This window comes from Ctenopharyngodon idella, chromosome 20, assembly GCF_019924925.1.
Source record: "Ctenopharyngodon idella isolate HZGC_01 chromosome 20, HZGC01, whole genome shotgun sequence".
Classification (NCBI taxonomy): domain Eukaryota; kingdom Metazoa; phylum Chordata; class Actinopteri; order Cypriniformes; family Xenocyprididae; genus Ctenopharyngodon; species Ctenopharyngodon idella.
In genome coordinates this window covers 32,348,690-32,365,578 of record NC_067239.1, presented here as the reverse complement: position 1 = coordinate 32,365,578, position 16,889 = coordinate 32,348,690, and the positions used below count along the sequence as shown (strand labels likewise).

At 36.3% G+C, this 16,889-nt stretch overlaps 1 protein-coding gene across 4 annotated transcripts in view; it reads left to right on the top strand.

Moving 5' to 3' along the window:
* Nucleotides 1-16,889, top strand: part of LOC127501915 (MAM domain-containing glycosylphosphatidylinositol anchor protein 2-like) — a 157,920-nt gene that overhangs the window by 71,140 nt on the left and 69,891 nt on the right. For 2 of the 4 annotated variants that reach the window (XM_051874239.1, XM_051874235.1), the window contains exons 4-6: nucleotides 1,346-1,542; nucleotides 7,663-7,795; nucleotides 8,676-8,945. In XM_051874239.1, the coding sequence (XP_051730199.1) occupies nucleotides 1,346-1,542; nucleotides 7,663-7,795; nucleotides 8,676-8,945 (600 nt within the window). Of the gene's footprint in view, nucleotides 1-1,345; nucleotides 1,543-7,656; nucleotides 7,796-8,675; nucleotides 8,946-16,889 lie in introns of all 4 variants that reach the window. The other 2 variants (XM_051874236.1, XM_051874234.1) reach the window with 1 other exon arrangement.

The window sequence follows — 16,889 nt, the reverse complement described above, 5'->3', positions numbered from 1 at the left end:
AACTCCGTCAGTTTTTGTCAACTTCTTCAATATTTGTCAACTCCGTCAGTATTGGTCAACTCCGTCAGTATTGGTCAACTCCGTCAGTATTTGTCAACACCGTCAGTATTGGTCAACTCCGTCAGTATTTGTCAACACCGTCAGTATTGGTCAACTCCGTCAGTATTGGTCAACTCCGTCAGTATTTGTCAACACCGTCAGTTTTTGTCAACTCCGTCAGTATTTGTCAACTCCGTCAGTTTTTGTCAACTCCGTCAGTTTTTGTCAACACCGTCAGTATTTGTCAACACCGTCAGTTTTTTTCAGAAAAACCTGTTCCCTTACATTGTTCATTAGCTGAGACCCTTGTCTACAAATATATCAGTTTAAAAATAATGTATTATTAAATAATAAAAACTACCTTCTAAAACATGTTTTGTCCCTTATCTCAAGAATCAGTGATATATATATATATATATATATATATATATATATATAAATTTTTGGGTGAACTATCCCTTTATCCAAGTTTAGTGTTCTTTTGTTCCCTTATATTTAAGATATTTAAAAAATATAAAATATTTTAATGGTTTAATCAAACTTGTAGGGTCATTAAAAACAAATATTCCCTCTGGTCATCATTTTTGCCCACTACTGTAGATACTCTAGTAGAAACATCGCAACTTCAACAAAATCTACCTGAAATTTCCTTTAAGTCTCAAGAGCAATGAACCTCTGATCAATCTCTGTCCGGTGGGAATAAATGTGGGCTAAAACTGATCAGACGGGCTGATGTTTCTGGTGGTCCATTGTGAAGGCCAGCAGGAGTGTGTTCGGTGTCCCTCGCGTGAAGGATCGTCCTGCCAGGTCATTGATCAACAACGTCAATCTGTCCTCCAGAGGGAAGTATAAATAGAACGAAGCCGGCAGCACCTGAAATGATGCTATTTCTCCTCTTGGAAAAGCCGATGAAAGTGTTGAGTGATTTTGTCCGTCACAGTATTTCACTCTCTCTGTTTCCATCACTGTGACAGCGGAGCAAATCTTTATCTTCTGTTGCTAGTCGAGCAGATTCACACGTGTACAGAACTGATGCTACTTTAACCTGTTAACTGCATTTTTTGACTGACATGTGAGCAGCACCAGAGTTTACTGTAAAGAAAATGTACATGTCAAGTGTCACTGACACTTCACAGGCTAAAATATTTGCATGATTTATGAGGATTTTAGTGATGGAAAGGTGACTTTCCTCACACTCAAGTGAACCTGCATGACTTTATTTCCTCCATGTCTTCTGGTGTAAGTTGCATGAACGATATACGTTGTTTTTGTTCCTGTATTGAGATGCTGTTCGGTGTCTCATCAGATCTGGACGACCCTGTGGTGACGGTTCATCAGAGTATAGGTGAAGCGAAAGAGCAGTTCTACTACGAGCGGACGGTGTTCCTGCGTTGTGTGGCCAACTCCAACCCTCCCATCCGCTACAGCTGGCACCGAGGACGAGACGTTCTCTCGCAAGGATCCGATAAAGGTGTGGAGATCTACGAGCCCTTCTTTACCCAGGTAAGAATGTAACCCTTGCTGAAAATACTGTGGTAATACTATGTTTTCATCAAAATCAAGTGAGTTTGTGCTTAAAACAAGAACAAATATCTGCCAATGGAGTCAGAAAAATAATCTTAATTCAAAGCGAAAACAAAGATTTTTTGAGTAGATTTTACAACAAAATACTTTATTCAGTGTGTTACTTTGTAATTACTTGTGAAATTTACTAGCATTTGTTTTTAAGTGAAAATGTTTGTTTTTTTAACTGCATACTAAAAAAATAATGCTTTTATTCATCAAGGATGCATTAAATTGATCAAAAGTGACAGTAAAGACATTTATAATGTTACAAAAGTTTCTATTTCAAATAAATGCTGTTCTTTTGAACTTTCTATTCATCAAAGAAATGTATCACAGTTTCCACACAAATATGACTCTTTTCAACATTGATAATAATCATAAATGTTTCTTGATCATCAAATCATCATATCAGAATGATTTCTGAAGGATCATGTGACACTGAAGACTGGAGTAATGATGCTGAAAATTCAGCTTTGATCACAGGAATAAATTACACTTTACTATATATTCACATAGAAAACAGCTGTTTTACATTGGAATAAAATTTCACAATTTTTACTGTAGTTTTGATCAAATAAACGCAGCTTTGGTGAGCAGAAGAGAATCTTTCAAAAACATTAAAACATCATTCCGGCCAAGTCAAAACATAGTAATACTATGGTGTTTTCTTGTCTGTTTTTGTTGGTTGGAGTGAAAAGTAAAGTATTTATTTCAATATTTATATCTAGCTGAACTGGAATCAGTTTAATTAGTTGTAGCAACAGTATGTGAGGACTGTTAGCAGGCAAATGTTGTGTTTTTCACTAAAACTCTGTCATTTTAAACCCAGCACGAGATAATTAGCTCTTATCTCAGCACCTCCTCAGAAAGAGCACAGATCAGCGTCTGAAGCCTTTTTGCATTTGCTTTGTCGCTAAACGCCATCTTACCATTTCACACGCGCTTCAGGCCGGCGAGAAAAGAGAAACGCGGCGCTAGCGTGTGTCAGTGGAAGCCGTCAGGAGCTCGTGTTGTTTCCGCTGTAGTTGTCATGAGAACAGCGGCGCAATCGTCTCAAACCCGTCCTGTCTGTCTGTTTCTCTTTATCATGTGTTTGTCACAGGAGGAACTGAGAATCCAGCCTCGCTCACACCACGTTTTGCTAAAGTTAAGAAATCTTTATTTCCTACTGTTCTCGGAACATTCAAAACGTCCAGTTTTTTTTTTTTTTTAAATTAACATTCCATTTTGCAAACTTAATGGACTTTTAAATGTTCTCTGAACATTCAGAAACAAGTAGTTACATTTAAATATCCAAATAAAATGTTTCAGATAAACATTCCATGAATGATGTATAAATAGAAAAAAACATTATTAAAGACCAGATAACTCTGAACGAACGTTCTATTAAGGAAGTTCTATCAAGTTTGTTCATAACTTTGAGAGAACCTTGTGAGAACGTTCCCTTGTTATCTTTTGAAATCTGTTTATTGATTATTCATCTGTATGTGCACTCTAAGAAAAAACATTACATTTTATTTTGATGGTCCACTGTAGACATTCTACTAACTATAAGTAACTTTACAACTACATGTCAGCTAACTCTCATCAGAGTATTAGTAGACTGTAAGGCGAGGGTTAGTAGAGTAAGTTGACTTGGACTTGCAAAGTTACTTCAAAATGTCAAGGTAAAGTGTCAGCAGATTTGAGTACAGGTACAGGCCAAATACTTCTGTCAGTATAAGTCAAGTATACTTAAGTGCAATTTTAAAAGGGTCATGAATTGAGAAATCAACTTTTCCTTGAGCTTTTGATATATAAGAGGTCATCTTATTATAAGAATATCCTGTACGTTTCAGAACTGAAAACATGTTAGTCCAATAAAAGCTTTTATTGACACCAGACCCAGAGAACGACTGATCCTGGAATAGATAGGTGAAACTCCGCCTCCACAGAAGAAATCAACGCCTACTTCATCATTGTAATGTTAGCTCCACCTACTGGTGTGTTAGTGAGATGAGGAGGAGAGAAGAGCAATACAGGACTAAAATAACATTACCTTTCAAAGGATCCTAATGCTAGAAATATGGTTATTTATTTTAAACAGTGTGAATGTCTCAGTTGAGCTTTATTTATTTGTATTCGGTACATTTCACTGTGGATTCTTTGGTAAATCAATCGCATTACAGACTTTAGACTTTTACGATATGGACTCGACAGTAATGCAACAACATGTCAGTAACTGTGTTCATTCTAATGCCTGATCTGATATTAATGATTCATGTACAGTCAGATGATCTTTGTCTATGTGAATCAAACCAGCGACTAAATGGTCAACTTCACGTTGTTTCTCTTAGTAGGATGAAAATAATCTGTTATTTAACTGGTGATTAAATGATATATAGAAAGCGATCAAAGAACGCTCCCTTTACAATCGCTGGAGCTGTCAATCAAACAGAGCGAGTTTATCAGTGACCGAGTTCTGGACTCGTGGCAAAACTCCCATTTTATTCAACGAATCTCTTAGTTACATCACGTTTGCACTGTTAGTTATGATGAAAGCATTCGTTAGTGTGACGAGATCACTGCTTTCATGAGCTCAACAAAATGTCTGTGATCGACTACAATGTTCATCACTGCAACCTTTCATGCCATGATCTAAATATAATGCCATAGATCTAAATGTAGTGCAACACTTTTCACGATTAGTTAACCTTGAGAGCTGTAATAGTAAAAACGTGCTAAAAGTTTTTGAGAGAGTAATACTTGGAAAGATGTCAGCCAATCACAGCAGTGGGCGTTTCCACTGAAGTCTCACAGCAGACACGCCCCTTAAAACAGAGCGCTCAAATCAGATGCTAAAATCAGGATAGGAAAAATGCCTTTTATTTCTAAATTATGACAAATTTTGATGTAAAAATCATACTAACATTATAAGTGCACCCCAGGAAACATTATAAAACAATAAAACAACACAGTTCATGACCCCCTTAAGTATATACATAAGTACATAAAAAGTAGACTGAAAGTATTCTTTCTCATTTTTAGTTTAAAAGAAGTATACTAATAGCACACTTGCATAATTGCATAATACTTTCATGTTTAATGGGTTATTTCATTTTTTTTCTACTGATAAACTATGTTTAATTCATTAAATGTAATTTAAATGAAAAATTAAATGAAACAAAATTAATTAATTAAAAGTAAATCCATCCAATGATCCCATGATGTGATGATTCTATATATGAAGCACCTGAAAGGTTCCATATAGAAGCTTTTCATCTTAGAATTCTGATATATGACTATAATAATCAAAGTTCAGTGATAAAACCATCCGATAACAGTTATTTTTCAGCACACGTACACACACTTCTCCTATTTAGACACATTCATTCTTTCTGCCTCTCTGATCTCGTTTGTGGATTTTTATTCCAATTGGTTTCCCATCAGGAGCTCGACAGGCGAACGGCGAGGACAGCGTGCGCCGATATCAGCCCGACACAGACGAGGAGCTGACATAGACAGAGGTGCCGTTCGCCTAATGAAATTACGTTCGGGGAGAGGGTGAATGATCGTCGGAATATGAAAGCGAGGGAAGCTCTTAGTTGCGAGGATCTGTCTGATATTCTAATCTACTGTGATGAGTGGGACGCCACATCAAAGCCAGCCGGTCTGTGTCTCGTTCGGATGGGGAGATGCTTTACAAGCCTTCAGGACGGATGGGCCTAAAGACCCCCCGCGTCTCAAACACGATAAGGCGCCGCCGACGCAGTTATCGTTTCCGCAAATTAAAATTCCAAAGGTTGGCTTTGAAATGAGGAACGCAGCTCAGTCGCGTCGCGGTGAATGGATTTGCAGTGGAACGGTAATGAGATGCAGATTAATGATGAACTCGCGGCGCTGATGAAAGCTGTCGGCGACGGCCGGGACGCATGCCTTCGAGCGCGTCGTGCAGACGTTTCACTGATGCTTTTTTCATACTTTGAAAAGTTCATTATATAATGCTGTACAGCGAATGCATGTTCTTCAGTTTTTTGTTTTATATATCAGGGTTTAGTGGCTGTTAATCTGTCATTTTCATTTAGTAAACCAACACTCAAAACACAGGCCTTGAATTGCATATAAACATAAACTAATAAACTTAAAAGGATTAGTTCACTTCAGAATTCAAATTTCCTGATAATTTACTCACCCCCATGTCATCCAAGATGTTCATGACTTTCTTTCTTCAGTTGAAAAGAAATGAAGGTTTTTGAGGAAAACATTCCAGGATGTTTCTCCATATAGTGGACTTATATATATATATATATATATATATATATATATATATATATATAAGCCACGCATTACGTAATCACGTTAGAAAGGTCACGCGTGATGTAGGCGGAAGTTCTGATCCAGTGTTTACAAAGCGAACGTGCAAAGACTTAGTCAAACGGCCTTTACAAAAAAGGTAAAACAACGATGTTGGACAATTTTGACCTTTGACGCGTGACCTTTCCAACGTGAACTTTTTTGCCGTTTTCCTATCAAACGGCAAAATTTGACAAGAATAAAAGTCATAGCTTGCATCACTGGATATTAGTGTTTAACATTTCTGCCATACACAGTTGTCTGATATTTTATGTTTATCTATAACGTTTAACTTATTTAATTGAAACCACTGTTATTTTAATATCATTCAGATAGTATTATATTTTTAGTTAATATTTAGAATTTATTAGTTTTTTAATGTCTATGTAATTTTTATTCAGTTTTATTTCAGTTTGAGTTATTTTAGTACATCAAGTTAAACTAAATGAGCTGAACTAAAATTCAAGTTCAAGTTTTTTTATATATTTATGTCAGTTAGTGTTTATTTCAAGCAACAGAACAACAAAATGTTTCTTGTTTCGTCACATTCAGTTATGAACGATTCAATTCAAAACGGCGTAATTTGACACAAAAGTTGAGTGGTTTGCATCAGTCTTTTAACATTTCTATCATAACACAGTTGTCTGATATTATCTTACCTCACACTCTTTCAGCATTAAAACTGAAGCGTCGCCTGGAATTCATGTTTGGAATCTGTGAACAGTGAAGCTCCGCCTTCTTTCATTTGATTGGTCCTCTCACTCACTGTGACATTGATGAGCGCTGAGGCAGACCAGCCTAAAAATTCACTTTTAGAACTTTTTGTCAACAAATATGGAGCCCCGCACGACATGCAAGAAAAAAAAATTAAATCGTGCGCACGATTTACTATTTTGTTCCCTCGATTTATAAATCATGTGCATGCGCAAATCAAGGGAGCGAAATAGTAAATCATGCGCACGACTTAGTAAATCGAGGGACCGAATAGTAAATCGTGCGCACGACTTAGTAAATCGAGGGAATGAATAGTAAATCGTGCGCACGACTTAGTAAATCGAGGGAACGAGTAGTAAATTGTGCGCACGACTTAGTAAATCGAGGGAACAAAATAGTAAATCGTGTGCACGACTTAGTAAATCGAGGGAACGAATAGTAAATCGTGCGCACGACTTAGTAAATCGAGGGAACAAAATAGTAAATCGTTCGTACGACTTAGTAAATCGAGGGAACGAAATAGTAAATCGTTCGTACGACTTAGTAAATCGAGGGAACAAAATAGTAAATCGTTCGTACGACTTAGTAAATCGAGGGAACGAAATAGTAAATCATGCGTATGACTTAGTAAATCGAGGGAACGAAATAGTAAATTGTGCGTACGACTTAGTAAACCGAGGGAACGAAATAATAAATTGTGCGTATGACTTAGTAAACTGAGGGAACGAATAGTAAATCGTGCGCACGACTTAGTAAATCGAGGGAACGAAATAGTAAATTGTGCGCACAACTTAGTAAACCGAGGGAACGAAATAATAAATTGTGCGTACGACTTAGTAAATCGAGGGAACGAAATAGTAAATCGTGCACACGACTTAGTAAATCGAAAGGACGAAATAGTAAATCGTGCATATGACTTAGTAAATCGAGGTTGAATCAATTTCAACTGCATCTTTTCTATTGAGCACACATTTGCACACACATCTCTCTATCTCTCGCTCTGAGCTCCAGGGGGAAACGAAGATCCTGAAGTTGAAGAACCTGAGACCCAAGGACTACGCCAACTACAGCTGCATTGCCTCCGTCAGGAACGTGTGCGGCATCGCTGACCGCAAAGTCGTCTTCAGACTGACCAATAAAACAGGTGAGGCTCTTCAGGTGCTTTTTTGTTCTTCGCTTAGGGGTAAAAAGAAATTTGAAATACCTTTGCAGTGATTATACTGTTAGCGAACACCCCGACACAGCCAACATTTACAAAAACTTGTACTGCGCGCTTTCCTCTCAGCAACAAAATAAATGGACTGAACAGAAGAAATGAACTGGAGAAGATTTACAACTTAAAGAAGGCAGAGCCTCAGAGCCACACCCACCTATTACATCATCGTCATTCAGTTAAAGAAAGCTATTTTCAATACGTGGTTCTGGCATGAAACTCTAGATGGCGCATGCTGATAGGTCCTTAACTCAATTTGGTAGCGATCACATCGTTATCTACACAGTGCAGCTGATTGGTTGCTGTTGCATTAGGCGGCCAGTGAGCTGCAGCTCAACATTCAAATACTGGTTGTGTTGCTGTTAGCAGTCTGCAGCATAGTCATAGGCCACTAGAGTTAAGCCATTTGGCAAAATTGACAAATCTTGTTTTTTTGTTGTTGTTGTTGTTGTTGTTTTTTATGGAATATTGCAGTGTTTATTCTAAATGATTTATTGGTGCACATCATTATTGTTTTATATTCATGTTCCTCGAGGGCGGGGCAACCTGTCACTTATATGAGATCCACCAATAGCAGACCACCACCATCCAATCAGTTCCCCACGGACAAAATCAAGCCCCGCCCTACATTTGTTCTTGTTCCAGAAGCGTTTCACTCATAAATTCGGCACAATAGGGGAAAAAAGACTACGTTTTAATCCAACTTTTACGATAATTACCTTGCACTTTCAAAATAAAAGGCGTAAACATCACACTGTTACAAACAAACCATTCTGCTCAATGACTCCTGAGTTCCCGTGTGCTTCTGCAGCTCCAGCCTCCATAAAGCTGTTGGTGGAGGATCCGATTGTGGTGAATCCAGGGCAGACGGTGTCTCTGGTGTGCATCACCACAGGAGGAGAGCCGACGCCGACCCTCACCTGGACCAGCAGCTCCGGTTCGCTGCCAGAGAAGAGTGTGGTGAAGGACGGCACCCTCACGCTGCCCGCCGTCTCCTCCGAGGACGCCGGCGTCTACAGCTGCGTCGCCAGCAACAACGTGGGCAACCCGGCCAAGAAGTCCACTACCATCATCGTTCGAGGTAAAAAGCATTGATTGATTTCACTTCTGAGGATAGCAATATTATCCATTATATTTAAGATTTATGCATTTTGCAGATTCTTTTATGCAAAGCGATTCACAAGAGAGGAATAAAGCAATTCATCAAGGAGTCAACAATATTTGTACTATACAATGACAGGTTTATTTGTCAACTAGATTAGGAAGCAAACTAGAGAAGAAGTTTCGTGTGTGTGTGTGAGAGAGTGAGTGTGTGTGACCAGTCCGCTGTGATTTTAAATACTGATTGTCACACTAAAGGAGCTCCTTGTGAAACGATGTTTCTCGTGGCACTTTGAGCCTGTCAGCATGTGAAATGTAGATTAGATTTCATATCACAGCTCTCATTTGGCTGTGAAGGACAGAGCCTTCGGCACATTACAGCCTAAATGATCATTAAAGGCACAATTACAATGAAGTCATTTGGGTGAATCTCATGAAACTGTCAAGAAATGTATTTTGTGCAAAGAAAATTAAGCCTGTTTTTTGCATAGTGTCATTTCATTTCATGACAGTTAAATATATCCATCCATCCATCCATCCATTCTTTACATTCTAAATAACTGTAATGCATAAAAAAAATAAGCATTAAATATGCATTAATAAATAATTTATTTTCTCTCCGAGTTCTCATCAAGTTCTTATGACTGTAATGCATAAAATATGCATTATTACATAAAATAATATGCATAAATAAATGCATATGAATATGAATAAATGAAATACATAAATATGTAAATAAATAACTATTGTTATATTAAATGTTATTTATTATTAACATTTATTTATTTATTTATTTATACATAGCCAATATTTATATAACAATATTAATTATTATTGTTATTATTACTACTAATAATAATAAGTCTAATAATAATAATAATAATAATAATAATATGGTTTTAGTAACATTTGTTGTACTGGACCAAATATCCAGAAAGGGAGATTCTTTTTATTTTTACAGATAGATAGATAGATAGATAGATAGATAAATAAATAAAACATTATATACAATATTATTTATTATTAACAAAATAATTATTTATTGCTTGTTTTTATTTAAATAATAATAATTAATAATAATTAATAATAATAATAATAATACATTTTTAGTAGAATTTGTTGTACTGGACAAAATATCCAGCAAGGAAGATTTTAATTTCTTACCATTAAAGATACTTTTGTATTACTACAGTAATAATAATTTAGGAAAATATTTACTTAATCTTCATGAAAATGATGTTACAGTACATGATTATAGTGTTCATATGATGTCACGTATATGAAATATGACCTGGACATGTTCTTCATGACATGCAACCTAAAGCTTTTTAAACTGTACTTCATGATCACATTTAATGATTTCTGCTCGTCTTTAAGACCAGGAAACATCTAGCCTGGAGATGTTTATGGTTCATGGCTATGAACACTCAGCAGTCAGCAGCGTCGCCCCCTAATGAGTGGACGTGTGTGTGTGTGTGTTTGTGTGCGTTTATGTTTGTTTGTCACACTGGTAGCGCAGCGCTGCCAAACGCGCGTCTGCATCTCGCCTCAGCAGATGGAGGCTTTTCTCCACACACTTCCCAACAGCCTGGGATGACTTTCAGTTTGGCCTGTTGCTCCAGTATCCCAGCATGCTCTTGGCACGCTAGAGGCCCTCCATCACGATCCCTGCTTTGGATTAAAGGATCCGCTCTCCTTTCCAAAAGTGGGTCAATTTTCAGTGCTTTTTCCAGCGTCTTGCTGCTCCTGCAGGTTTCTCAGGCACATTGTTATTTGTGAGAGCCGCTATTTTCCTCTCTGTAGGTCTCAGAGACCTTTTTTGGCTCCTTTCAGACATCACCACACATTTTAAAGTAAAGTGGTTTTCCTCAGCGCTAGCACTGCAGACGGAATCACAGATTTGCTGTCTTTGTGTCATTCCTGTTTTGACCAGCTGCACGGATATACTGCAAACACCTTAGTTTTACATTTATTTAATTCACAGATATCATACATGTGATTTAATTGTGGTAAATGGTTGAAATGATTACATTTTTCTGAAATATCCTATTTTAGAAATAAGTGACACTGATGGCGGCCACAATTGATTCGTAGAGAATCCCAGTATCAGCAGTACTTAAATATATAAATACTTAATACTTATAATATAAATATATTTTAAATTGTTTATACATATTTTATTTATTTATTTAGAATAATAAGAAGAAACATTATTTATTTATTTACTTTAAATAACAGTAATTAGAAATATTATTGTATTACTGTATTTTGAAAAGATTTACTAAGAAATGTTTTTTATTTTAAATAACACTAATGATAAATATTTACATATTTTGTGAAAACAAACATGTCCGATCGAGTGCCGTATGATCTGGTAAAGGCTTGTAAGTCAACATGCGAACGGCTGTGACTCACATTTGCTTTGGAGCAGATTGCGGCCGGAGCATCAGTAGAGCCGCGTCATGTGATGGAGGGCTTTCTGTCTGTAATGAGGGATGTGGAGGTCAGTCACACGGCTGATGGGAACATGTGACCCTCACAGTGACCCTCACATGCTAGTTAATGTTGCTCACAAATGGTACAACTACTTCACAAAATGTTTGGATAATTTTTGTTCCTTTTTTGGGACTTTTTTCCCACATTGTTAAAAAGTGCTTTGTTTATGCTACTGTATGTTATTAGCAAATATTGGATTCAATCTTTTTGTCAACTTGTGTGTGTGTGTGTGTGTGAGTGTGATTGTGTGTCCCTGCTAGAAATTTTACATTCCCAGAATGTTCTCATAATGTCCCTGCTGGTGTAAAGGACATCACCTAGTATCATTCCCAGAACATTCCGAGATGGTCATGATGTGGAGTTCTTTAAAGGGTTGGGGGACGTTATTTTGTGGACCTTCACGGAACATTCAGGATGTTCTTGGAACGTTTAGGGGACCATATTTTATTTAGAAAATTGATGTTCTCAGAATGTCCCTGCTGGTGTCAAGGACGTCACCTAGTAATGTTCCCAGAATATTCCAAGATGGTCACAATGTGGAGCTCTTTAAAGGGTTGGGGGACATTATTTGGCGGACCTCCACGGAACATTCAGGACATTCTCGGAAAGGTTAGGGGACCATATTTTATTTGGAAATTTGATGTTCCCAGAACATCCCCACTGGTGTCAAGGATGTTGCCTAGTAACATTCCCAGAACATTCCGAGATGGTCATGATGTGAAGTTCTTTAAAGGGTTGGGGGTCGTTATTTGGCGGACCTTCAGGGAATATTTAGGATGTTCTGGGAATGTTTAGGGGACCATATTTTATCTGGAAATTTGATGTTCTCAGAACGTCCCCCCGGTGTCAAGGACGTCACCTAGTAATGTTCCCAAAATATTCCGAGATGGTCACGATGTGGAGCTCTTTAAAGGGTTGGGGGACATTATTTGGCGGACCTCCATGGAACATTCAGGACATTCTCGGAAAGGTTAGGGGACCATATTTTATTTGGAAATTTGATGTTCCCAGAACATCCCCACTGGTGTCAAGGATGTTGCCTAGTAACATTCCCAGATGGTCATGATGTGGAGTTCTTTAAATGGTTGGGGGACGTTATTTGGTGGACTTTAGGGAACATTCAGGATGTTCTGGGAATGTTTAGGTGACCATTACTGTAGGACGTTCCCTCTATGTTCCCTCCACTACGTTCCCATAACGCTTGCAGGATCTTTAGGGGACCAACCTAGAATGTTATTTTTTGGTCCTATTTAGGTTCTTCCATCATGTTTACTGAATGTATACGCATAATTTTTACTCAATTATATATAAGTGTGAAATTGTGAAATTAATTATATATAGTGTGTTGTTAAATGCGATTTTGTGTGTGTGTGTGTGTGTGTGTGTGTACAGTCACATATGTGACAGGTGAATCTCTCTGTGAATCTTTGCGTCTCCTTGAGTAAAGTCACGTCTGAGGTGTGAGCAGGTAGAGATGCCATCTGTCCCGTCACACCTGCTGATCATGAGATCTGACGTTATAAACAGCCCCATTAGACACGACAAGGACAGTCACAGACGACACACCTGCTGCTCATTCTGACGGATAAAACAACGAGTATTTGGGGTGAATGGAGGGAAACTCATTCCCAGATGCATTGCGTTTTAATTTAGTTTTTGTTAAAGTTTTTATTTCATTTAACAAAATTGAGTTTTATTTTTCTACAGCTTCAATCCTCCCAGTGGCGACAGAAAACACGTCAAAAAATCCGTCTGTTGGAGTCGTTAGTGTGATTAAATGCGTCCGTCTCTGGATTATGCGGAACAGAATCACAGTCGATGGAGCACATCATGCCGTCTTGGCTTGTATAACCATAATCGAAAACCTCATAAGCTGATAATATGAAACGCATTATATCCACGGGAAAGAGCGGCGTCCATCTGTCACGTCCTGAGAAACAAATACAATATGAATGTTATTCAATAATGTGATAATTGCGTTACAGGTTGAATGTTTTGTCTAGTTGTTTATCTACATGTGTTTTGTGCATTTAATGCACCTGCGGATCATGTTTCTGTTAGGATGTTCCCTTAGTAGGCAGCTGACTATGACAGGGTTCAGAAAAGTGCCAATGTTGTTCTGTTGAAAAATATCCAATCTATCAAACAGATTATGATGGTTCCTTCACTTCATATCCAGCACACAGTATAGTGTCTGCGTGTGAAGCGTGTTGTTGACGTTGTTCTGCACTAATGAAGCTAGAAAAGAAGTTTAATTCAATGCATTTGAGATCAGTTAGGTGGCTTGTCACATGTTGGATCTTGTCATGAATAATAATGTACGCTCATGAATTTATTCCATGAATGTCTGCTATAGCTCTAGAATATTAACATGAAAGTGTTTTTTTCTTTTGAGCTACAGTGATGAATAAATACATCAGATTATTATAATGCATCTTTTTGTGTTATTTTACCACAAAATAAAATAACAATTCAAGGCATTACAAATACTACCATGATGTACAAGTACTTAATTATACATTTCAATAATATGATTTAAAATTTTATATACATACAAAAGTTTGGGGTCAGTACCTTTTTTTTTTTTTTTTTTTTTAAATAAATAAATTAATACTTTTATTCATCAAGGATGCAGTAAATTGATCAAAAGTGACAACAAATAGATGTATAATTTTACAGAAAATTTCTATTACAAATAAATGTTGTTCTTTTGAAGGTGCTTAGCATTAAATTTATATATATACAGGTATATATATATATATATATATATATAGAGTTTATTTTATATATTTTTAATCACAGTATAATGTGTTATAATGTGTAAATTATCTTATTTATTAATAATTATTTCAAATAATTATGTATTAATAAAATTATTATTATTGTGTATTAATAATGTAATATTTTATATTAACGATATATGAAATATGGCCCTAAAAAGAAAAATATCTTTTTATTATTATTGCAAAATATAGTTTCTTATTTTTGTCAGTCAGACATATTTTAATATTATATTTTATTTTAAGTTTTTTTTTATTGCAGTAAAAAAATGTGTGTGTGTGTGTGTGTGTGTGTGTGTGTATCTAGGTGTGCAATATGAGGCAGCCATGTTTTCGAGAGGTTCTGTATGATTGACATTCACATGTTAAGCAGTGTTGTTTTGTTCTGTACTTTCTGCTCCTATAGTTTGAGAACATGATCTGCATTATTCAGATGGCGTCTGCTGCATTACCTGCGTCACTGTAAATGAAGATGCATCTGCATTCGGAGTGAACCGCTGTTTTATAAGCATGTGCTTTTATCTGGTCTGGAGGCAGCTGGAGTGTTACTGCGTTCACTCACACAAACATCAAAGCGTTTTAAAGCAGCTCAACAAAGCAAAGGCCGCAGCATCAATAATGCATCCCAAACGTGTTTTTGTGTATGTTAACTCGTATTTTCTGCCCCGGTGCTTTTAAAGCCGGCCTTTCTCTCTGAGGCAGACCTGCTTCGGACTCTCAATGCAGATTCTTGCGTCAGTAGGATTTTCCTCTTCCTTTCATAAGCTACTCATGTCCTTTTTGCTTCGTTCTGGCTCTATTTCCGTTCGGCTGCGTTTAAAGCCAAATAAAAACCCTTCCCCAAACCCGACACAAAGCTCATGGGATATGCATAAGCGCTGGAAGTCGTCATGTCACGTCGCACCAGCGTTAAATCAGGCAAATGGGAAAGTTGTGTTTGTGCAGGGCGTCCTCATGGAAGTTTAACTTGGGTTTGTTGTATTTCTGATGGTAAGCACCACACTATCTAGTGTCTTTGCAGTCCTCAGCGGACACGACACAGTCAGCGTTCATATGCAATTCAGTCACAAAGGATTGATGATCATCCAACTGAATTAAACATAAAGTACTACTAGTTAAATGTGTTTCACATATTATTTCTGAAAGATAATAGTCAGTGCATTTCATTCATAAATTGTGTAGACTAGTCTTAGAACTTTTTGGGTAACACTTTAGTATAGGGAACACATATCAACTATTAACTATGTATTTTCCCTTAATAAACTCCTAATTCACTGCTTATTAATAGTTAGTAAGTTAGTTGTTAAGTTTAGGTACTGGGTAGGATTGAGAATGTAGAATAAGGTCATGCAGAATAAGGCATTAATATGTGCTTAATAAGTACTAATAAACAGCCAATAGTCTAGTAACATGCATGCTAATAAGCAACTTGATAAAAGACCATAAAATAAAGTGTTACCAGTTTTTGCATAAACTTAACCTCTATGTTAAGACTTAAGAACTAGTTGCCCAACAAGATATGAGTCTTACTTTCCAGATTCAAATTAGTCCAATCTTCCTTTTTATGTAACTGTATGTAATATATATATATATATATATATATTAGGGCTGTCAAGTGAATAAAAATTTTGAATCTAATTAATCTAATTAATCACAAATTAATCAAGAAATTACTCCCAAAAGATCATTTAAAGTCATTATTGTGTTAAATGAGAAAAGCGTCAAATAGACATTAAAAAAAGTAGCTTTAGAAATAAATATATTTGATTCAGCAAAGAATTTATTACACCAAATGGCCATGAGGGTGAATAAATGATGACAGAATTTTAATGTTTGGGTGATCTATACCTTTAATGGGTTTTTTTTTATTAATATAGAATATGAAATAATATTTATTTATTTAAATTTTACTAAATAAGAAAATAAAACTGTCAGTAGGTGGCAGTAAATGTCTAAATGAGTCATTGAGTCATTCATTCATTCGATTCGTTCAAATGGCTGATTCATTCAGGGAGTAAATGGCTCTCTTTATGAATGAGTCATTGAATCATTGATTCACCCAATTGATTTGTTTGAAACGCGAATTCATTCAGAAACACCACTGTGTTGCTCTGAGATGCACAATCAGGGGTATTTTTTGCCCTGATATTTTGAATTTTAGGGTCATAACTGCATAATAATTTAATAAATCGACAGTCCTAACATATATATATATAGTTTATTTATAGTTATTTGATTTTTTATTTGATTTTAATTTCATATTTGATTTTTTTTAAAGAAACAAATGTAAATTTTCATTAGAATATTTCTGTAAACAGGACAGATGCTTTGAACTAACTGAGTTATAATTTAGTCAGTGCTTTATTATGACTTTAATCTGAATATTTTTTCATTTGAATATTTTGCCCCCAAGAGAAATTGGATTTATTTATTTTTTTGTCTTCAAGTAATTACATTCCATCTTCCCCAAATTATTTGTGATATTTTATTAGGACTCATCCGCTTTCTGTGTTTTTCAGGAAAGTGCTGTGATGGTAGAATCAAAGCTTTTCTCTGATAGATGATGATCTGAAAGCGTGATTGATAAACTCTGAAGGTCACAGTGTCACTGTCATCAGAGTCAAATACGATCCGCGTTGTTGATTTTG